We start from the raw sequence: 22830 nt of genomic DNA, 5'->3' as shown, positions 1-22830 counted from the left end.
GTGCGGTGTCGTCCATGTGTGATTTTGGGCTTATTGTTTGGATGCTTCTGTGAACAGCAAACCTCCCATTCCTCCTTCAGTCCTCATGTTGTTTTCTTTCCTCCCTGCTCCTTTCTCTAAACAGGGCCCAGATGGATTACCAATGCCTGGATGCTGGCAGAAGGTAAGACTACATTTGAGTAATATGACACATTTCAGGAGGTTACCTTCACATTTACGGAGTGAACTCTATATAAGGCTGAAGTTGCAGTAAAAGGAGCATTTTCAGACCTTTTGTTGATGGGATTCAGTTCCTCTTTCCTGTTAATTTGACATGAACAGTGCTCCTCGTGTTTAGTTCACACTGTTATTTTTCGGGCTTCTCTATGTTTGCATGGGTTTTCTGTGAAAGACGTCGTAACAACGTTTGACTGTTGTGTGAAAAATCTGGCTGTGTCAAACCAGCTTGTACAACTCGGTCATGAAACGATGTGAAAACATGTCCACATGTCCACCAACATGTCGTTCTCTCTCCTGTGTTTTTTCTTGCAGTGATCACTCTAATCTGAAACGCATGGAGTTTGTAAATAATGCTTCTTTTATGGTATTTATAGTTTTTTTTAATGGGAAAAAAAAAATGTGGAAAAGAAAAGAAGTCTATGTGTACAATGAAACAAAAAGAGATAACCGTCTCACGCTCTAAGCTGCTTCTACTCACATCACCGTGTGGAAAACAAACAAAAAAAAAAGACGTGTGTCCGCTTTCTCACATCGTGGTGAAGTTCACATCCTTGGCTGGCGGCAGAACTTGTCTCTGTAGTCTTTGCATGGCTCGGACTGGAGCGTCGCGGCCCGGCCAGATTCACAAAGGGTGAAAGGAGACGAGGAAGGAGGAGGAGGAGGAGGAGGAGGAGGAGGAGGAGGAGGAGGAGGAGGATGAGGAGGGAGGGATCTGGACTGGCTCTCTAACACCAAACGCTAGGTGTTCTGTGTTGTTTGGTGTCAACAAGCTCACCGCTCTCATTCATGCAGCACCATTTTCTAAAAGACAAAAAAAGAAAACTGTGGCAAACAGAACATTGCAACCCTGACCCTGCAAAAAGCATGAGTAGTACTGAAACTATATTTATATGTATTGTACATACATGTCACTGTTTTGTGGTTGCATCACGGCTTCTGCAGAGAAGAAAAACAACACTAACATAAAAAAAAAAAAACAACCCCAGAGCTCTAAATTAGTAAATTCTGCTTTCCTTTAATCTTCCCAAGGGAGTCACGCCATGGCTGGTAGCCTGAAAAGCCCCCAGAAAGTAAAGCTGTTGGTTATTGTTGCTTTATTGTGGTGATGCCTGCAGAGGGTATGATATCAGCAGGTCTTCACTGTTGCACTCATGTGGCTGAGCATCGTCATCGTCATCATCATCATCGGTGTTGGGCCTCCCACACCCACGTGTCTCCGGACAAGAGGGGAGAACTTAGCAGGCTCGCTGCCCTGTTGGGGAAAACAAATCAGGCTCGCACGGATTTGAGACTGGACAGGCCTGCCATGGACCCTCTCGGGGGCCGCCAATGGATTCTGCAGGAGAGTCGCTATAGAGTCTCGTCGATCTCCATGGAGATCAGCCGGGAGCGTCTGCCTCGGCAAACAGGCAGCTTCACGATCTACTGAGAGCGTTAACAGAATGCAGATCATGTTTATTTCTTTCTTTTTTTCTCTCCCTTTGCTCTCATTCTTTAACGTTTGTGTTTTGTGTATGATAGCCTTTGGTGCCTCAAGCTTTTATTCATTCCTTTATCAGAAATGTACAACTTTATATCATATTTTCAATTGTTGGAATGATGTTTATTTCAGGAGGGTATAAGCTAAGTTTGGTTTAAAAAAGAAAAAAGGAAAAAAAAGTGAGTTGAGAGTATTGAAAGGACAGACGTCACGCACTGTTTTTCATTTGAATCATTTTTACACAATGTTGAAATAGCATGACAGCGTTGTAACAAATGTGCTAACTTGTTCATTCTGGACTTGTATGGAATGACAGTTGTACAGTGTTGTCAGTTCACTGCATGTACACCATTTATTACTCATGGATTTCTTCAATATTGAAAACCAAGTATTGATTTGAGCGAGTGTTAAAGAAAGCGTTGACCATTGTTTCAGCGTTGGGGGTTCATTTAGCTCGAACTCAGCAACAACCGGATTAAGCCGAACATGTTGCTGGTATTTTATGAGGCAGATCATGTTGAACAGAACTGTTTCGGTTGTGTTACACTGCTCTTTTACACCTCATGTATTGTCTTAAAAACAAATGGAAAACATGTATCACAGTGCAAAAAACAAAAAAGCTCAATTTGACAGTTAATTGGTCAACTACCATTAATACACCGCAGTCTAACTGGTGGCCATTTATGTCACATTCCATATCAGATGGAGCAAGAAACGCAGCAATAGGTTTATTTTGTCAACATAGTTTATCCATCTTTTCATATTTCTTCTGACACAGTAGGTGCTATGCCAGGTGATACTCGCAGTACTTCTTTTCTTCAACGTTAGAAAGATGCACGGGTGAGTTGCTGCAAGGGCAGATGTCAAACGCCAACGTGTTTGTTGTGACGTAGCAGCAGCCACAGGTGGATTCAAGAGGATTTATTCCCGTGTGGTTTCTGTTTGATTGTACAGTTCATCTCATCGTTCTAAAGATTGGATGCACATTATTATAACGGTGCTGTCTGATAGCAGGTCAACAGCGGCTCAGTTGATGCGCTCTACCAGTGGCAAGAACTACCCGACAGGTTTCTTTATTGTTGTTGGGGTTTTATGTGTGCAACAGGTGTTTCTGTGCATACATTAGTGTATTTGTCTCAATATTTTACTTGCAGGTAATTATTTATTTTTGTATAACTTCCTAAATGAAGGCATTTTGGTTCTAAACGGCATTCCTTTCAGTTGTTTTTGGCTTTTGGCGTCAGTTCCCGCCGTGTCCCTCTTGACGTTATGAAGAATTTTGGATCGTCCGAAGGCATCGCGTAATAGTTTTGCAAATGGGCCGGTGTGAAGGAAGTTGGGTCATTTACAAAAAAGCAACAGACCAGTGTGTGTTCACTGTGCATTTAATTCAGATTATAGGCCTTACAGTGGGTATTTAATTTAATTTTGTGTGTCAAAAAGCTCATTATGACAACAAAGTACTGACGGCCTGAGTGTTGACAGGCCCAGCCAATGCACCGGCGCAAAGTTCAATACCACAGCTTTTTCTCACGCTTCCTCTTCTCTCTCTTTCTCTCTCTCTCTCTCTCTCTCTCTCTCTCTCTCGCGCTCTCTCTCTCTTTGCATTGAATGTAGTTTGATATATGTATAGTGGATTATTAATGTACTGTTAAACTGTGTGCTCATTTGACAACAAGTGCAATTTATACTTATATACCAGAAGACAAAGAAACAAATGTAAACATGGACCTTTCAGTAAATCTACATTTTTGATTGGTTTAAATATTTCCTCAAATTCTGTTTCCTCACTCGTGTTTCAAAGTGTTACTTCCATTACTTAATATCTACTAAATCTTTGCAATGTGTTTATTTTTTTTTTTAACTTTCTGTTTTGATTTCCAGCCTTTTGTTACAGTGTTTGTTCTCACAAATCGCTGTACCTTTAGCATGTGCAGCTAATTTTCTATTGATTTTTTTAATTTTGTTTGTTTGATTGTTGTCTTTCCTTGTTAACTATTAAAATTGAGTTTATTCTGCTCATCGCAGATGTGCCAAAATATGACATTTATTTCCATATTAGCAGAGCTGAGGAGGGGCTCTAACATGACTCCCTGAAAGCCGTGTGTGTGTGTGTGTGTGTGTGTGTGTGTGTGTGTGTGTGTGTGTGTGTGTGTGTGTGTGTGTGTGTGTGTGTGTGTGTGTGTGTGTGTGTGTGTGTGTGTGTGTGTGTGTGTGTGTGTGTGTGCGCTCTTAGATTGTCTGAGGATAATTGTCACATCCATTATTCTGAAAGATAATTATCAGAAACTCTTACAGATTTGTACCCTCCATTACACCACAGCATTACTGAAATAAGTGTTTTGCCACATACTCTCCAAAAGAAAATGCAGTCCTGGTGCCGGAGTAAAATAACGACGCAAATTTCACCCGAATGGCTTTTTGTTAAAACTGCATTTTTTTTGGTTGTGGCATTTGTTCACTTTGTGTTCTTTGTTTGTATTACTCTTCTTTTTTTTACCCACTTGATTGACATTTCTTTAAAGACCCTGGTGTTCACACGCTACTATATTTCAAGATGACATTTCATATGACTGTACTGTTGGAGCCAAATAAACAGTCTTTCAGTTACATCAAACAATATAGTTGCTTTTATGTTAATCCCTACTGTCCCTTTAAGTGTCTTGTCAATTACTATTATTATTGTGACGTTCTCCATATGAGTAATTGCCGCTAATAACCAGAAAATGTAATGTATTGCCCATACTAACTGAAGAAAATGTATGCACCTTTATCGATGCTACAACACCCGTCAGTGGTGTATGATCACTTTATTATTGGATTATTATTATACTCTGGAAGCCGGTTTTAATAATGGAGCTGGTCGACGTATTATCTACAATGATAATTTGGTTTTAAAATATAATTTTTGTCGAGTAAGCCGTAAATCAACAATGTGAGGTAAAAAAAAGTACAATATGTCCCAGTAAAGTGTAGAGGAGTGGAAGAAAATGGAAACACTAAAGTAAAGTACAGCTGATTCAATTGATAAATGAAGTGGTGTAAAACGTGCAATATCTGCTTCTGAAATGTAGTTAAGTATAAAGTCGAATAAAATGGAAAAAGAAAAGCATACACTCCGCCTTTACGCTTTTTCTTTTCAACCAGCTGTGGAACAGGTGTTTGTTCAAACCGCCTGAGCGCTCCTGGTGGGGTAGCGATACGTCACTGTCTTGGAGGCACGGGTCAGCTGTGACACTGCTGCTAGGTGGCAGCAGCACGACAGAGCTGCGCGAGCTGCGGCTTGTGTGTGTGTGTGTGTGTGTGTGTGTGTGCGTGTGTTTGTGTACGTGCGGCTGTGTCTCTTTCTGCCTGTACGCGCGCGCACGTGAGCGTAGCACATCCCCTTGACTATAGGTACAGCTGTCTTTATTTGTGCTCGAGCAGATGTTGCTGATCTTCGTGTCAGTGAGGGGGAAAGAGTGCGTCCTCCTCTAGCTCGACAAACAGCAGGATGTCTTCGGAAATAATTGTGAAACAGAAGACGATAGACCTGAGGAAGAAGCACATTGGGTAAGATCATTGACGGTCTGCAGTTATGTTGCTCAACAACCTTTTCAATACAGATGTTTTTCAGGCTAGTTACTGTGACAGACTTCTAGAAGTGCGGCATGAAATAGTTAATAACTTTTTTTTACACTAGAATTTCAAGAATTTGTTTGCCAATAAATTGAAGAAATGAATTGTATTCATGAATTAGGTGGTATATTTGTAGCTAAGCAGTAGGTCATTTGTATGCATTACATTGTATTAATTCAATTCAATTTATTTTTGTATAGCCCAAAATCACAAATTACAAATTTGCCTCAGAGTGCTTTACAATATGTACACATTTGACATCCTCTTGTCCCGGGACCCTCACATCAGAACAGGACAAACTCCCCAAAAAACCCTTTAACGGGGAGGAAAGAGGAAGAAACCTGTGGGAGAGCAATAGAGGAGGGATCCCTCTCCCAGGATGGACAGAAGTGCAATGATGTCATGTGTAGAACAGGATAGTGAATTACAACACATTCAATGTAATTACAGCACATTCAATGTAAGGACATTTAATTCTCAATGTCCTTAAGTGAAAAACCTTAGTAACGAAGAGCTGTTGCCTTGTTTGTATCCTAACCTTCGGGTCAGATGTTCCGACCAGCCGACAGCGTAAATTACATTCAAAACATGCAAATCACCAAAACTTTGGGTGACAGCCTATTTAGTTCTGTTGTGCCCTTTCCACACAGTATGACAATGTCTTAACCACTGTACAACATAAGAACCTGCTAAATCAGAGTGAAGGGCACATTTTGCACATCTGGACATGTCAATAGTTGCTCCTCTGCAGGCCGTCTTGTAAGATTTTCTTCAGCCATGACCCCATCAAGATTGTGCGAGCCAAAGGCCAGTACATGTATGATGAGAAAGGTCTCCGCTACCTGGATTGCATCAACAATGTGGCTCACGGTAAACACGCACAAACACACACTCAAATACAACCAGATATATTTTTATATCACTTTTATGTCCCAACAGAAACCGCAGAGCATAAGAGGGTTGTTCTCTCTTACATACATGTGTTACATACGTGTTAGGCTGGCGTTCAAATGTGCCTTCACAGCTACAGGTGTTATATGAATGAATGAATATGAATGAAATGTATTTATAGAGCGCTTTTCACAGACATAACATCACAAAGTGCTAAACAGAGCAGACATTTAAAAGCATAAAAAACACAATGTGACCCTAGGGTCAATAAATTCAAATAAAAATGTAAAACATATTTTAAGAGCAGGTCTAGGACATGGGTTTTTACTCAAACGCCAGCCGAAAAAGGTGGGTTTTGAGCTGGTGCTTAAAAGTATCCACAGTATCTGCGAGGCGTAGAGTTGCAGGCAGAGCATTCCACAGCCTCGGGGCCACTGCCTCAAAGGCTCGGTCACCACGGCTCTTAAATCGTGTGCGTGGGACTGACAGAAGACCTAGAGCGTTTGACTCATATAAGAGGACTGCACACAGACTCCCCCCCAACTGATCTGCTCTGCAAAGTTGTCACGTGAGGTACACCTCATTGTCCTGAACGTGAGGGCCGGTTCTAATCCCGTGTGCATCGTTTGCTTCCATTCCCCAGTGGGCCACTGTCACCCGGATGTAGTGAAGGCAGGAGCTCAGCAGATGGAACTGCTCAACACCAACGCGCGATTCCTGCACGACAACCTTGTACTGTACGCCCAGCGGCTGCAGGCCACACTGCCCGACAAGCTTTCCGTGTGCTACTTTGTCAACTCGGGGTATGTGGGGAAATTGATTGACTGATACAATTGTCATTTATTCATATCTTGTCTCACGCTCGGCTTAAATTACTCGAACTGTAGCCTGAGAGACTATCCCGATCCTGTAAAGATAGAAGGGTATAATCCAGACATGTATGAGTTAACTGCAAACAAGAGGGAACAACATACGTGAGGGAGTAAACCGGTTGTGGCAGATCCCTCTTGTGACCTTTTTGAGGACGCTTACATCATAAATAATGGGAGTGAACTTTTCAGGTCTAGCTTGCTCAGACGTGACACAGACGATCTTAATCATCAAACTGGACCATTCTGGTCTGGTTACTTATTTACACCACTTGCTGGAGTTCCGCAGTGTGAACAGGAGTTACCTGTTGAGAGCGAGAGAGAGTTATGAAACAGTTATGCAACAGAGATCTGAAGTCGTCATCGCAGCAGGTCAAAAGTGTGCAATCAGATTGTACACTGAAGACAAGGGGACAAAGATAACTTATAATATGTCGCATATGGGCTTCAGGGAAATGCCACAGCCAATATTGTGGCAAAAATGTTTGGGGACCCCTTTCTTGTGTCAACATGACAATGCCCCCCGGGATAGTTTTCCGAGGTTTGGTGTGAAAGAACCTGATTGGCCTGCAAAGAGACCTGACCGTAACCCCATCTAACACATGGGTATGAGAGGGAACACCTCACTCCTGCTCTTGTGGTTGAATAGGAGCAAAACCTTGCAGCCAGGTTCCAGAATCACATTGTATTAACAGCTGTCGCAGTTGTTCTGCAATGTGATTCCATTTCCACTGCCTTTTTAATTACATGTTATAATACAACAACATAGGGCAGGGCAAAGGCGCCAGAACGGGATTCATTCTCGTACGAATCAGTCGCCAGTTCATGCAGAGAATACGCATTTATGGAAATTAAGTTACATTATTTTGACTATCACAAAGTTAAAAAAACAAAAAAGTGTTTCGGGGTAGAAATAGCTTCAATATCTCACTCAGATATTAAAGCATAATTACCCTTTATACTCTGCTACCAAAATTGGATAGGTGTCACTTCATGCGCCCTTACAGTACCTGCTGGTGACATCCACGGCTTCTCTTGTGTATTCTGTGGTGACTGAGTAACTGAAAGTAACCCTTGCCCCTTTGAACTTCAGCTCTGAAGCCAACGACCTGGCCCTGCGACTAGCATGGCAGTACACCGGCCACAAAGATATCATCACGTTGGAAAAGTAAGTGTTTTCTGCCTCGTCATTGCTCAAAACCACCTGGCACAGTGCCATATGCCCAAAAAATGAACGTATACAGTAAAACACAGTGAAAATAGTTCTGTGTAAAAAAAAAATAGGCCTGCATGCTTTGTTTGCAGTGCGTATCACGGCCATGTCTCATCGCTCATTGACATCAGTCCCTACAAGTTCCACCACCGGTCAGATGCTGAGCACAATCAGTCGGTCCATGTGGTGAGTGCTTTTTCTTTCCCCCGTCTTGCCTGACCTGCCTGCACACGATTCAAACACCATGACTCAACTTCACTTCTTCTGCTGGGCTTTCCAAGAAGCTTCAATAAACATTTCAGTTATTTAACCAGTTATATAACTGTGTAATTGTCGAGCGTAAACATGATGAACGCCACCTGTGCGTCAAAACAGCGCGTGTTGAGAATTGTAAATTGACATAACTAACGCCCCGATTATACCATATAAGGCTACGCCTCCTGCCCCATATGCCCAGAAGTGCGCACTCGTTCACCCTTGCGAGTCTGTGCGTGTGCCATCGGGGAAAATTGTGGTTCTGGAGATGCCGACGTTGAGAACGTTACCGGACAAACTTGCACAACAAGATCAGAAGGATCGTTGAGTTCAAAATGACAGCTCAAACAAGGACCTCGCCCATAGTTCCTAGAAATGTATTTGACAGCTCTCCCGCATGCTACGCCTGTTTACAGCATGTGCTCACATTCAGATGAACACAAGCTGGAGCGGATCGTATCGTATCGTGCAGCCAAATGCTTCGACATGTTGGATCAAAAATGTGTCCCACTTGAAACTGTAACAAAAACAAACACGTTTACTCTTGTCGTGGTTGTTTTGCAAGATGTCAGCGGAGTAGTCCTGCCCTGCCCCTTTTATTAATTACACTTTCCTTTTCCCAGCCTGAGGAGCTCTTCTATTTGCTGCAAAGCACTTTGTAAACTCTGTTTTTAAAGGTGCTACATAAATAAAGTTCTTGTTATTGTTATTAGGACGCAGCCGTTGCCGATGAATCGGCTCCAGTAACCGTCTCGTCCCTTACACAGGCTCCCAGCCCAGATGTGTACAGAGGCCAATACAGAGCAGATCACCCTGACCCTGCCTCCGCATATGCGGATGAAGTCAAAGATATGATACACGGAGTCCACGAAAAAGGAGGCAAGGTACAGTTTGTGTTCGATACCCGCTGAGTGAGCGGAAGTCGCTGCGGAAATATGGCAACACGTGTTCTTTGCTGGATGTTTGCATTTTTACATGATGACTCTTTTTTTCTTCAAGGGACATGGCCCTGAATAACAAAAAATGTCTTATGCAATGTCAATGTACCTTGAGTATGAAAACAACATGGCACATTACCCCCCCCCCCCCCTTTATTTACGCATGCATATTTACTACTTTTTCCTTTTTCTCTTTTCTTTTCCTTTTTCTTTTTTCTCAGGTTCAGGCCGAGCACTCTGGCGTGCGCGTGCAGTCAAATTCGAGTTCACAAGATCATGTGTAGTGAACTCTTATTATCCAAGGTTGTTGGCCCTTAAATCGTATGTTGAACAAGCTCAAGCCAACCCTGCTTCCACCGGCGAGAGGGACGGAATGTCTGCCCGGGGGGGATTTTACCGAATGTTTCTAACGGCTGTTTGTGCAGACATGCGTCTACAGCAGGAACCCGACGACAGGAGTACAATAACCCCCATGTGATACTGGAGAGATACATGTATGTGATTAAATGTTTGTACACAACTGTGTACTGTGTCCAAGTGAATGCACAGCCAGCGGGGGGTTTGTCTTGTTTTACTCCACAGGTCCACAGGTCAAAGACGCCTGAGCTGCTCCTCTTCTCCAGTTGATCAGTCTGGCTTTAGATGGATAGGCCTGATGGTTTTCTCTTGTACAGATTGCCGCTTTTATTGCGGAGTCATTGCAGAGTTGTGGCGGGCAGGTCATCCCCCCGATGGGCTATTTCCAGCAAGTGGCACAGTATGTACCCAAGTTACTGCAGAGATGAGTCAATATGTGTGCTCGGTCCTCTTTCTATGTTTTGTTTTTGTTTGCTTTGCAAATGTGTCGACATACTTTGCACTCTTATTCTTAAAGTAATGAAGACATATACACCCGGAAAGACATTTCGCAGCTGCACCTGAACACATATTTCAGAGTTTATTAGGAATATTCTCCTTTGACAGTGCTGCAGTATCAAAGAAACTGTCTTGTATCTTGTTGCTTGTATGAGTTTGTGCCTTATTGAGAGAATGAGTAACTAATTGGAGTTTACCGACCATACTAAAGGATATTTGTGCCACTCTACAGGCATGTCCGCAAGGCAGGGGGCATTTTCATCGCCGACGAAGTCCAAGTGGGCTTTGGTCGTGTCGGCACCCACTTCTGGGCCTTCCAGCTCCAGGGGGAGGACTTTGTGCCTGACATTGTCACGATGGGGAAGCCTATTGGCAACGGCCACCCGATGTCATGTGTGGTCACCACCAAAGAGGTGGCAGAGTCCTTCTTCTCATCTGGAATGGAGTATTTCAACACTGTAAGAGCATGATGAAGACTTGTGCCAGTGATATTGTGTTTTTTAAATGTTCAACAGCTGGTTTTAAGCAATGTGGTTGTTAAGCTCTACAAAGAAGTACAAAGGCAGATTGCAGGGAACACACAAGTTGACCTAAAATGGCGCTGACCCGACCTCGTCCTTGAACCATGTTCTTGTTTGTATTTGCCGAGCGTATCAACACGTCTGTCCACATTATGGGGGAACATACATTCTGTCCCAGCTCGTTGTTTTTTTTTCCACTGACTGCTTCAGATTACAGTTACTTCCTGTGAAACAACAATAGTTTAGTCACAAATGTAAGAGAATGCGATGCATCAAATTGCCTTGCGGTTCTGTCACCAGCATACAGATTCTCATGACGATCAAGCTGCTGATTTTCCAAGGTGGTGTGAGTGTATACCGCGGTGTAATCTTTCCTCTCGTGTGTGTGTGTGTGTGTGTGGGTGGGTTTTTAATTTCTCAGTTTGGCGGCAACCCAGTGTCGTGTGCCATCGGCATGGCCGTCCTGGACGTGATTGTGAAAGAGGATCTCCAGGGTAATGCACTGCGTGTGGGGAGATACCTGACCAACCTGCTGGAAAAGCAGAAAGAGAAGCATCCACTGGTTGGTGATATCAGGTAAGCACACACACAGTGTGCAACAGTTGATCCAGGACACAGCTGAGTTATATCTGACTCAATGAATGCTTTGGCGTTTGTAACACCAGAATATTTGTCATGTTTTGAACATTTAATTCAACGATTTACCAGCTGCCATTGTGTTCTAACGATGGACAGAGTGGTAGATTATAACTTTAAAGGTTTAATTTGGGTTACATTACTTTGATCCAAAACATGTTTTGGGAGAGAAAGCCGGTCAAAGGACTTTCTGTGCAAGAATTTCATAATAGAGTTCAGAGATCACTCAACCAAACGGCGTCACATCCTGCAGGGGTCGAGGCCTCTTTGCCGGGATGGAGCTTGTGAAGGACAGATTGAAGCTGACTCCTGCCACAGCGGAAGCCCAGGCAGTTATATATCAGTAAGTGTGAGAACGCGGGTGATGGCATGTTAATAATAAAATAAATATGGATGCAGCAAAGAGGCTGCTTGATACTGCTCTTGCAGCGTATTCTCTGCTGAGACCAACGGCACCCGTGAAAAGTTCCACCAGTGTTACGACAGCTTTCGTGCACTGTGAAGAACACGTATCACACGGAAGGCTTATCAATACATCTGCTGTTAAAGCGGCTTTTTTAAATGACTCAGCCACTTAGTTTCAATGTGTAAAATTGATGCAGTGTGGAGAGAATAATTCATATCCCCCCCCCCCTCGCCAGGCTAAAGGAACAGCACATCCTTCTTAGTGCTGACGGACCTCATCGCAATGTGCTCAAATTCAAGCCCCCCATGTGCTTCACCGAGGAGGACGCTGACCTGGTGGTGGAGAAAATCGACCACATTCTCACAGGTACATGCTGTTCCCGAGTCGTCTTTCTGGTTTGTGCATCATTTAAAAAGGATCAAGGTTTGTAGAGGTGGCCTACAATCACTGAACGAGCCCTCATTGTGTGCAATTATTGTGTTTCCAGAGCTTGAACATGCATTGGGCTTGAAGATGCACAATGCATTGGGTGAAGAGAATAAAAGCAGCAAAAGGAAGGTAAGTGTGACTCTGCTTATTTTAAATGCCCTTCGTGCCTAAAAGGAACCTTAAGATATTTGGACAAAAGATTTAGGCTGTTGAATCTTGCATAAAGAAGACACGTTTAATGGGCAACCACAACAGATGTCGACATTTTCAATTCAACTTCATCTCGTCATTGGTTTTATCTCAAGCTGCCAACGGATGAAAATGGACACCAGTGTCACAGTGGGTTAGCACACGACACGGGGAGCAGTCGAGGATTCCCTCAACAAACCAAACGCCTCAGGACATAACGCTGCCAACAAACGGAGTCAGACCTGTGAAGCGACAACACTTTATCTTTTACCGAGTTTAAAAGCTGAGTTCGGACATAATAAACTTTAGAGGTGACAAAATGCTGGGGGGGGGGAATAAAGTGCCTTTGCATGTAACCTGATTAACAATGTTTTTACATTGTTAATACAGTATATCTCTGAGATGGCAGTGTCTTCTCGGGTACTGTTTCTTTTTATTTGATTACACTTAGGAATCAAGCCACTTGTCCCCATAACAACATGTCTATTATGGGTTTTTTTTTTGGTGCAAAGAATTACCTTAATTATGAAAGCTACACAACCGGTGTACTCTTGATTTTAATATCCGCCAACATTCACTTGATCATGATTTTCAGGGAAGTCAGATGTTAATAAATCATAAGTAAATAAATCAAAAGGTAATATGTCAAATAATCCAATGGTGTCCTCGTGTCTTAAGCATTCATTTACAGCTTTCACAGATTTATAAGCATGACTCACTTTTGTTGAAATGTGTGCAATAGATGTTTAGACCATTGCACATTGTGTGGCGATCAATCTGTTTTGAATAAAACACTGTACGTGATACTCTGTTAATAAATGGTGGAAAGTCTGACCCTGACCGCTGCCTTAAATCAAATGCATGTATTTGATTCAATCTGACCACCCACGAGCCACCGGGCACAAAGTATCAGATGAATGCAGAGAGACAAAATGCAGGAAGAGACGAGGGAGTAAGGCACTTTATGACTGCGGAGTATGTCCTCTTTTATTAGTTCCAATATGTAGATCCATTATAGATTTGACCTCCTGAGTACATTAGGCAATTTTTTACCATCAGTTTCATCTGCCGAGTATCCTTTGTACAGTATTTGGACTTGGGGGGGAAGTACAGCTGTGAACTGCATTTCCCATGTGTACTTGCATGACAGCACAGGTGTGGTGTGTTTGATGTGATCATAAGATCTGGGATTTCCTTTTTTATCAAATATCTGATGTAATGAGGTCCTAGTGACCAACAGCTTCACATTGTCATGAAATTCTTGCAAATTGAAAATGTAAATCTCATTATTTGTGGCCTTCTGGAGCCGTAGCATTGCGTCAGGAGGTGGACGGTGACTATAAAACTGCCTTGGATGGTTTGAAGCATAGCCTGTAGTAGAACCAGAGAAAACAGAAATTTGCTGAAACGGCAATAACCGTGAGCAGTCGTGTCATATCAAGGCATAAATTAGAATTTTCAACACAAGTTTTGTTTAGTGCGCGTCCCCACACAGATGGAAAACAAAGCTTTATCACCATTTACAATGCAGGAAGTTATTCCCCTCTCTGCAAAAACAGGTTGAAGAGGAGCTACAACCAATTACCTATTGTCAACAGATGGCGCTTTAGCAGACTCGGCAACTCGCAGTGTAATGGGGCGTGTATTTCATGCACTGCTGAACCAAATGGTAACAACTAGAACTGTGAGGTGGATCTGATTTGAATCGGAGGTGTACATTAAAGACAAAAACAGTCCTTGATTTATTTATCTCAGGATGGATAACCACCACTGACACATCTCTATGAAATCACATTGGTGTCAAAATTCTCAGAACTGAAGTCACATCACTGTCTTGATACTGGAGGTTTCGCCTCAGTACAAACGTGGCAACGGCCAGGAAACACTTCTGCCTGGTAGACCTCTGACGCCATCTTCTGGAGGCCAAATTACAATTCTCGTGCTGACGTTTCGTGTGCAAACAGGCCACAAAATGTATATAAATTAATCTTTGCCCTTCGGTGCCGCTCTTGACACGATGTAGCAAATAACTAAATGCGTTTATATAAACGGTACATACATATGACGACTGCAAGGAGCTCTGAAAAGAAGATTTATTTCACATACTTGTACAAAAATGCAACTGTGACAAGTCATAGGCCGTTACGATTTCTTTCCAAAAACATTAATCCGCCCTTTTAAATTATTCATATAGTGCTAATCCCAATTCCAAAACTGTGGCTCCATGCAAACAGTGTTCAGTAACTTCCTCTCCTTTTTCTACACCAGTGACTACGGTATTCACCTGCTGCATGGCACTACTAGCTCATTTCTTGAGTTTGCAGCAGATGCACTACACTGGATATCATCATGGATATCATGACCAAGAAGGTCATAATGACGTCGCTGTGACACATGCATGTGATCCTCTGCTGCATCACTTTGTTTAGAGAAAGGGAAGAAAGTGAAAGAACACCAATGAGACAGAGCCCGTGCGAGACCGTCAGTGCAGCCAGGTCTAATTTCTTGAGCAGGGTCAGTGCTTTCAGTCCTCAATGGTTGATTATAGAAAGAGTTGCGTTTATCCATGTTTTAGTTCGGCACCTATGCGTTGATGTCCTCCGTCCATCCAAATCATTTTAAGCGTGCTCCTTTTGTCTTTAGCCCATGAGGTATCCTCTGAAAAGACAAATTATTCATTTGTTAAGACATTGTGACGCAACAAATGCAAGTTCAGGGCAGGATTGGTGCGTTACAATAAGAACTATTACAGGTGTAGACTTACGGCAGCTTCATGCGCATGAATACTCTGGCCATGAAGAAGCTGAGGAGAACGCTGACAAAACCGATGAAGAGCAACAGGAAGCGGTTGAGTTTGGGAATGTTTGGCGCGTTTGAGCGGTCCAGGATTATAAAGCCCAGGCCCCCCATCGTGAAAAGGAAACTGGAAGCCAGTCCTTCCATAATGTACTGTCCGTTTACTCTGAAAAACAAGTGTACTTACATTGGTTGTGCATTATTTACTGTGGCTTAAACATGGCGTGGCCATCACCCACTGGCTCCAGGTGCTCACAATGCTTTTACTGACGTACCTGTACGCCAAGAAGGCCACTGGTCGCTGGTGTCCATGCTCATCAGTCATTGAACCCACACTTGGTGGCTCCACAATAACATCGTAGATGATACCTAGAATGGGAATCAATCACATCGTAAAACAACTTGCCGAAGTTAGAGCAACGTTAAAGCGCCTTTATCAGCAAGTTAAACAAACAGAGCTACTAAACCTGATTGAAAACGTGACATTTCCACTACTAACGTCATAGCTGGACCATAATAATCACAGAGAAGATGCATTCTTGTGCTAGCTCAAAGTTAGCTTAACGTACTCCCTCGTTCATTATGTTAACTGCGTTAAAGCTAGCAAGCTGCTTTATCAATGCAACCACAGGCTATAACCTGGCTTTATTTAAACCGCACATGAATTAAATGTTCATGACAAGCCCAGACAAAGTATAACGTACTCGTCGCTAACACGCTAGCATTAACGTTAGCTTAGCACATGCATTTCACCTCCAGTGATGAGAAAGTAGGACACGATAACGATCGCATACACAGTCATGGCCGACGGCATGTGCAGCCACGACGGCTTCTTCAGCTTTACATTCGGGCATTCCAGCAACGCAAACGGCATACTGTACAATGTCTCCATGGCTTGAACAGAAATTCCCTCTGACTGCAGAATAGATGCCCTCGGTGACCGATATCCGTCTGCGAGGAGACTATGTTGACGTGTCCCGGAAGTACATGCTCTGTACAAAGCGTATGCACACAGGTTTAATTAGGCGATTTGAGTGTACTGCACCCCGTCCAGACAAAAATATTTCCCAAATAGTTATGATATAGTAAATGCTTTAAGAATTGTGCAATTCAGCTACATTTAAATAGCTTTTAACTCGTCTTCTTTCAAATGTGCCGGTCAACACAATGTGTTGTGGCCTCATTCATAAATTTCGTAAATGAATTGACTTTGTAGTATGTAAATGTTTTTTAACTGTAGATAATGCACATTTTCAAGTAGCTTGTTCATGGATATATGCTTCACTATTGGCAAAAGTATAATCTCTTATTTACTAAATACTGAATTCACTGTAAATCAAATCAATTTTTCAGTCTTAACAAAATCACTGCATACAAATATTTGGGTTATAGGATGGTGCACCAGGGAATCAGTGTAATCCCGTTGCCCCTTCAGGCCAACTTTCAAACTTGGACAAATATAACTGTACATTTAAAAAGATGGCTGTTTGTTATTAAATGTCAGAAATCTTTGCCATGTTTTCATTTATCACTGTCAAAAATAATCTATGAAACGAGTTCATATTTCATCGTATACTGCATTTTATTTGTGTAGATAAAATGAACATTTTAAAATGGTAGTTTTAGCATTTGTTTAAATACACCGAGTAAATCACAACAGAAAATGGATTTGTTTGTAATTTTTTATTGTGGCAATACAAATTTTACTTAGATTTCTGGCTCTGTGCCTGTGCCTTCAGCACCTTGACGACGATCTTCTGCTCCTCAATCAGGAAAGCACGCTTTATCCTGAGAATGGAAGCAAAACAGACAATTTAGAAATAATGCATGAGCCATTCATGTAATCGGAGAGTGGACTCATTTGTTTCCATGTTGTCGATTAAAGTAACTGTTCCAAGTAGTAGAGGGGACAACTTATTAAGTCTTAAATCAAGACAAATGCATCACTCCAGCTTCTCAGCAATAAAGTAAGTAACTTATTTTACCTGTCACGCACACACTTTGCACACATGGAGCCTCCGTAGGCCCTGCTGACGTGCTTCTTGGTCTTTGAGAGCCTCATCAGAACCTGAGGTCTAACAGCCCGGATCTACAAGACAGAACAGATCCACAATGAGACAGACACCAATACCAGGGGAAAGTTTTCCCCAAATATATTCAAAAGGCAGTGATGAATGAAAACAAGTTTCTGCTTGAAAACAACCAAACTCCCTACGGTAGGCTACTCGATAGAAATGTTTCCAGGCATCCTGAAAGACGGCGGATTTGAACAGTGCGCTCAAAAGAATAGAAGGTGTAACTTTAAACTGTGCACCAAGTTGTTAATACCATCGTCATAAATGCAATACCTGTAAGTTTTCTTAGAATTCAGTGTGCAATTAGTTATATTCCTGAATACCACTGCTTGATTGATATCTCAAGAAAAGATATTGCTTGTTTGTGTGCTTTTTTGCTTACAGGTGTAAAATACGATTGTAACTTTGGATTTGGGAATGAACCTGCATTTCCTCCATCCTTCCTGAATACTAACATGACCGTAAAAGAAACACTCGCACAAACGCACTAGAGGATGTATCCACATATTTGAGGTAAGAGAACCAGTCCACAATAATGCTAATTTCAACAGTTTCAGAGATCTCTCTCTCTCTCGCACAAACTACGCAAGGCACTGATTACATTAAGACAGCTCGTCTTTAGGTTTACCAATGTCATAGATGAACAAACAGTTCATCACAAAATATCTCTTCTGTATACCTCCAGCCTCAATTTAGTCTCAGCCGTGCACCACATTTTTGCTCACTGAGTGCATGTTCAGACAGTGTAAATATTGTACATTTTCAGAAAGTACCAGTCCAGGTCAATTGTTATTAATGTGAACAAATTAACTAGCACTATTTCTACCAATATCTATCAGTTTTATATGAAAAAGTAGATAACTGCCATGATGTTTGCAGAACATGAAGCTATGTTAACATCACTTGGACAATTTTCAGCACATTACTCTAGACTTAAACGTTCACAATGCAAAGCGAGAGACATGACATCTGATAAATGACTTGCATCTGTGGCAGCTTGTGTTAGTAATGCAGTTTAAGTCTTAACCTCAAGCTCAAGATTGTTTTCATGGACATCACACAAACAAGATTTGTAGCATGATGCATACTGGAGAAGTCGAGCATGTAGAAGACTGACAACTACTGCTGATTTTTTTTAATTGATTGACAGTATATGAAGCCCCACGTGGGCCATAGAGACCTCAAGTGCATGCACCCCTTTAGGGATGGGTAAAGGAAAAGAGCCGTCACTATAACAATGGATGTACTTACTCCACGCAGTCTTCCTGGGCAGATGCCACATGCCGACTTGGGAGCTTTGCCGACTTTCTTGGTGTACAGGTACACGATACGGTTACCAGGAGTCCGGGAACTGCAACACAACAACGATTAGATGTAGCATTTACACAGCAGGACATGGCTGAATATGCTATGGTGTTTGTTAGCTTTTCAATCCACTTACAGTCTGGTTTTGTTGGAGGCGGTGTTGTAGGACAACCTACGGCGGTAAGTCAGGCGCTGCACCATCTTGAGACTAAAAACAAAGTAAAATAAGTCAGTGAATTTTTGAACGTGGTGCTAGTATGCTAACACCGGTAGCCGTGTTGCCGATGTTCGGGCACAAACTGTTGGTTACACCAGTTTACATTACTTGGGGCATTCAAAACATTGGCCAAATTTAAAAGGCAGTCTGGTTTGAGAATATTTTTAAATAATCCAATTCAGTATGAAAACATATTTGAGTGTCGTTGCTAGCCGCGGCCACTCTAACATTACCGCATACAACTCAATCTATAGATATCGGCCTCAGAGACCCAGACACGGCATCACTAAAATGTCTCGCAGAAAACCTCAAAGTAAGATAATGGTCACATCGCTAGAAACTAAGACTTGTTTATCATATAATCTTTAGTTGGCATCAACCACATTTTCTCCTAAAACGTAGGATTACAGTGGATTTTGAAATTATTATGTTCCAGAGTAAAGCAGGGGGCCGCCATACCTGCTGTCGCCTTAACCGGAAGAGGAAGGAGCAAAGCGGGTGTTACAGTTTAAAGTTCCTCCGCTATTTCAAGTCTATTCCCTGTTATTGTGCTCCTTGCTGGTGTTTGGTTATTACTACACACGTAGATGAGTTTATAACAAATGATGTGTTTATTAAATTATAGAACGATAAAGTTAATGGAATTTATTTAAAATTGCACCAGCCAATTGAAGAAAAAACAACTATATGTTTGTAATTGTATGTATGTATCGATAACAGCCTCTTGCATTTTGTTAAAATGTATAAAAATAAACTCTCCATATCTGATTTCGACAAGTACTTTATTATTTTATTTATTATGGGTGATCAATTGACACAATTACATAATTCGCTCTAGCAAACTGTTTCAATATATCCACGAAAATCTCAAAGAAACACTCTTGGCTGAGGGGCTGTGTTGAAGACCACTTGATTTAAACCTTTGGGCCATTCCACCGTTTATTTTGACATGTCTGTGTGCAGGATAAGCACATGTTTAACCAATAATTTTAACGATTGCTGCCGACAATTTACATTTTCTAGTTCCTGCTATTGTCCTCACTTGCCTGCTGACATGGCTTACTGGCACACCTGGAGCCTAATTCAAGTGATTAGTTGCACCTGTGTTTTTCCTGCTTGACAAAACGTTTGCCATGTCAAAAGGCTCATCGAGAGTTGGTTCCTCCACGTCCTAAAGGGGACTTTACACAAACAAGGAGCAAAGTAAGTGGCTGTAAACCAAAAGGAGTACATTTTAGTTTTTTAATTCAATGCATAGATTGTCCAGTAGATGGCAGCAGTGGTATGCTAGTTGAAGATACCTGACCGTTTTGGTTGGCATTGAGAAGAATCGTATGCATGCACATAACCAATTTAGTTTCAACAAAGTCCCTTAAACTAAAATCTAATATTATCAAAATTCAAATGAGCAAAGGTATCATACATAGCAATAGTAAATATTTTGCTTTCCATTTACCCTGATATGATCAAATAAAGTAAAGACGATGAGTTGTTTAAAGTGCCACAAACATTTTAAACATTCTTCTAAACTGAATTTTAAAGTCCTTTTAATGTACATGCCATGCACACTGCCAACCAATATACTAGAAAATCTGCAACACGCTCCGTTGCTCTAAATATGAGAGAAATGGCCCAAAATGGCTCCTTATCAAAGAGGTGTTGTGTCACAAAGCAGACATTTACCAAGCACAGCCGACAGATGGTGAGCTTGGCATCTTTTAAGACGAAATAATTGGCAGAGGCAAAGTTCAGTGACAACGCAAGGCTCTGTACAGAGGGTGGGCGTTTTAAGGCCATGCAACTAACTGTCTGACACTTAACTCAGTCAGAAATCCATATGGGCTGGAAGTTCATTGTTGTGCACTGTTGTTTGGAGATTAAGCAAATGGTAATTGAACACTTACAATGTCGTCTCTTCCAATTGGTGCATTAACTTGAGCCAGCCAGGAGCAGTATTAACATTTCTATTTTGTATTGTGGGAGAGACATTTATTATCAGTTGCCAAGTTTGTTCTTTGGAAATGTTGAGTTACACACATTAGTAGCAAGATTTCATTTTTCCACCACATTGTCACTGCACCCATTGTTTTTTGATTGGAAACTTTGTATTACCGATGACCTCTCGAGGTTGAAGTTTGTTGTTCTGATCAGGGATTGATTTGATTAAATCCAGATGTGATGCGACCTGGGGATTAATCAGTTCTTCACGAGAATCAAGGGCCCAATCCCAATCTCCCCCCTTTACGGACTCACGGATTTTGAGGCACGCTCCCGCGAAGTCCGTGAGGGTTTAGGGATGTCCCACTGTCAAATCATCGAGTGTTTGGGGGCTCTCTGGCAGACATCTTGAGCCCTTTATGAACCCTTACCATCAATCAGCATAGGATGCTGACTTAGCCTCAAGGAATTACCCACAAATCATTGCAATGTGACGTTAAACACGGGGTATCCAGTGGACGCATGGAGACGTAAAAACAAAGAGGAAGGCTCACGTGTGTTCAGCCTGTCTTATTCAATTTACTCAGAAACATTAAGGGTTAAAGGTGGAACCAATCAATTGTCCCATTCCTATTTACACCATTTCAAGCCCTCGCAGTCTCTCACACTCAACCACTTACCAGGTGACGTCAGTAAGTCCTTGAGGGTTCAGGGTTTGAGGCTTTAGGGGGGACATTGGGATCGGGCCATGGTCTTTCACAAAGGGTGCCAAGGAGATTTGCGCTGACTCCAAGAGACACTGCGACACGCATGCACACGTCCAAATAATTAGTAACATCTGCAGGCACTCTGTCTTAATCTTGTCCGAAGTAATTATTCTAAGACCTCTCAATGGAATATTTAATTTAGATCTTACAACAAAATGTCAATAAATGAACGACGGTCAGATCATTTACATTTTATTTACTGTGGAGCCATCTGAATTTGCTCCTCTTACATTTGGAGGAGTCCCCTGTCACCCGTGGGCCCTCACTTCTCAAGGGGTCCTGACTTGTCAAAGATTGAACCATATCACCGTAAGTGCACTTGATGATGCAAGTCTCTCTCTCTCCCCCCCCTTTCATATCTCCTTGGGCCTTCTGTGTAATCTGCTGAGATTTAAACCTGCTGCTCCTGTTTAACAAATCCACGGCGATTAAAATAGGATTACAGCTCTGCTTTCGCCTTCATAATGTCATCAGAGCATGAAACATTTTAAAACTTATTTTCAGTTGTCGGATTGTTGCCCGAGTTCACTGTCCTTTTTTCGTAACCAGACAGACAGCAACGGTTTTTATTAATGTGCACCGTCCCTTATCAAATAAACCAATGATATCAGACTTCTCAATGACAGATAGCCAAAGAAAAGATGCTCCAGTCCAGAATAGTGTTGTTTGTTTGAACCTTGAAACCCTCACATGAAGTCGGTACAATCTGATCTTTGTAGCCACATCTCATGGATGTTTAGCCATGAAATACTGAGCGCCATATTCAGCTGTGTCATGAAGTGACAGTGCACATGTTGTCCCTCCTGCTTTTCAGAATGTGAAATGAAATACGACTCGTTTGTCCTGTGTGTCCTGCAATGGTTAAATTCTGTGAGGTCACAAAAGGCAAAGATTGATTGGATTTTGACAACGGGTAAACTCATGACCCCATGCAGAGAAATCGATTTAAGATTATGTATTTTACTTCAACACATAATGTAGCTTACAGTCAAATGTAAAATGTCAGGTTTTTCAGATTGTAGCCTGTGGACAAACAGTTAAATGACATAACCAAGGTCAAATTTTAGATCTCTTCAAAATGATCTGGGCTGCACCATGTGTTTAAGTGGACCACCAGTAAAAGTAAGGTCTCACTTTCACACCGTGGGCTCGTGTATATAATCAGCCCCAGCACTTAGTGATCAGTCCTGCCCGTGGATTATCAATTCATTAA

General features: G+C 42.0%; 4 protein-coding genes across 9 annotated transcripts in view; 2 read left to right on the top strand and 2 right to left on the bottom strand.

Moving 5' to 3' along the window:
- col25a1 (collagen type XXV alpha 1 chain) overlaps window positions 1-4660 on the top strand; it is a gene marked incomplete at its 5' end in the record, with an annotated part of 130466 nt that extends 125806 nt beyond the window's left edge. For 4 of the 5 annotated variants that reach the window (XM_079296014.1, XM_079296015.1, XM_079296011.1 and 1 more), the window contains 2 exons: window positions 125-163; window positions 1249-4660. In XM_079296014.1, the coding sequence (XP_079152140.1) occupies window positions 125-163; window positions 1249-1275 (66 nt within the window). In that variant the 3' untranslated portion in view covers window positions 1276-4660. Of the gene's footprint in view, window positions 1-124; window positions 164-531; window positions 859-1248 lie in introns of those variants that run through there. The other variant, XM_079296012.1, reaches the window with a different exon arrangement.
- Window positions 4661-5130: 470 nt separating this feature from the next.
- On the top strand, window positions 5131-13353 carry etnppl (ethanolamine-phosphate phospho-lyase). 2 transcript variants are annotated; one of them, XM_079295265.1, is made up of 13 exons: window positions 5131-5251; window positions 6069-6187; window positions 6852-7011; window positions 8171-8245; window positions 8383-8476; window positions 9313-9429; window positions 10158-10240; window positions 10571-10796; window positions 11281-11435; window positions 11749-11838; window positions 12137-12267; window positions 12389-12459; window positions 12636-13353. In XM_079295265.1, the coding sequence occupies exons 1-13, from the start codon at window positions 5193-5195 to the stop codon at window positions 12735-12737; spliced, it is 1482 nt and encodes a 493-aa protein (XP_079151391.1). In that variant the 5' UTR covers window positions 5131-5192; the 3' UTR covers window positions 12738-13353. The 2 variants fall into 2 exon arrangements, with proteins under 2 accessions (XP_079151391.1, XP_079151390.1); XM_079295264.1 differs by having other exon boundaries at window positions 8362-8476.
- Window positions 13354-14592: 1239 nt separating this feature from the next.
- ostc (oligosaccharyltransferase complex subunit) lies at window positions 14593-16267 on the bottom strand. Its single transcript, XM_079295774.1, has 4 exons — window positions 16069-16267; window positions 15591-15684; window positions 15284-15481; window positions 14593-15177 (listed from the first exon to the last, which is right to left on the bottom strand). Exons 1-4 carry the CDS (start codon window positions 16205-16207, stop codon window positions 15159-15161), a joined length of 450 nt encoding a protein of 149 aa, XP_079151900.1. The 5' UTR covers window positions 16208-16267; the 3' UTR covers window positions 14593-15158.
- A 716-nt stretch (window positions 16268-16983) lies between these two features.
- Window positions 16984-19411, bottom strand: rpl34 (ribosomal protein L34). Its single transcript, XM_079295041.1, has 5 exons — window positions 19372-19411; window positions 18832-18903; window positions 18642-18741; window positions 17301-17404; window positions 16984-17103 (listed from the first exon to the last, which is right to left on the bottom strand). The coding sequence occupies exons 2-5, from the start codon at window positions 18894-18896 to the stop codon at window positions 17019-17021; spliced, it is 354 nt and encodes a 117-aa protein (XP_079151167.1). The 5' UTR covers window positions 18897-18903; window positions 19372-19411; the 3' UTR covers window positions 16984-17018.
- Window positions 19412-22830: the final 3419 nt, after the last annotated feature.

This window comes from Melanostigma gelatinosum (genome assembly GCF_949748355.1).
Source record: "Melanostigma gelatinosum genome assembly, chromosome: 23".
Lineage (NCBI taxonomy): Eukaryota > Metazoa > Chordata > Actinopteri > Perciformes > Zoarcidae > Melanostigma > Melanostigma gelatinosum.
The sequence above is the reverse complement of the archived record's forward strand: the minus strand, read 5'-3'. Positions and strand labels throughout refer to the sequence as shown.

Coding starts and splice junctions, on each gene's coding strand:
- etnppl (XM_079295264.1), top strand. CDS start 5,193: ATGTCTTCGGAAATAATTGTGAAACAGAAGACGATAGACCTGAGGAAG. Junction 6,188..6,851: donor CATCAACAATGTGGCTCACG/GTAAACACGCAC, acceptor TCCATTCCCCAG/TGGGCCACTGTCACCCGGAT. Junction 9,430..10,157: donor TCCACGAAAAAGGAGGCAAG/GTACAGTTTGTG, acceptor TCTCTTGTACAG/ATTGCCGCTTTTATTGCGGA.
- rpl34 (XM_079295041.1), bottom strand. CDS start 18,896: ATGGTGCAGCGCCTGACTTACCGCCGTAGGTTGTCCTACAACACCGCC. Junction 18,742..18,831: donor GCCTCCAACAAAACCAGACT/GTAAGTGGATTG, acceptor GTTGTGTTGCAG/TTCCCGGACTCCTGGTAACC. Junction 17,405..18,641: donor GCCCAGGAAGACTGCGTGGA/GTAAGTACATCC, acceptor TCTGTCTTGTAG/ATCCGGGCTGTTAGACCTCA.
- ostc (XM_079295774.1), bottom strand. CDS start 16,207: ATGGAGACATTGTACAGTATGCCGTTTGCGTTGCTGGAATGCCCGAAT. Junction 15,685..16,068: donor CTACTTTCTCATCACTGGAG/GTGAAATGCATG, acceptor TTCCCATTCTAG/GTATCATCTACGATGTTATT. Junction 15,482..15,590: donor GTGGCCTTCTTGGCGTACAG/GTACGTCAGTAA, acceptor CTTGTTTTTCAG/AGTAAACGGACAGTACATTA.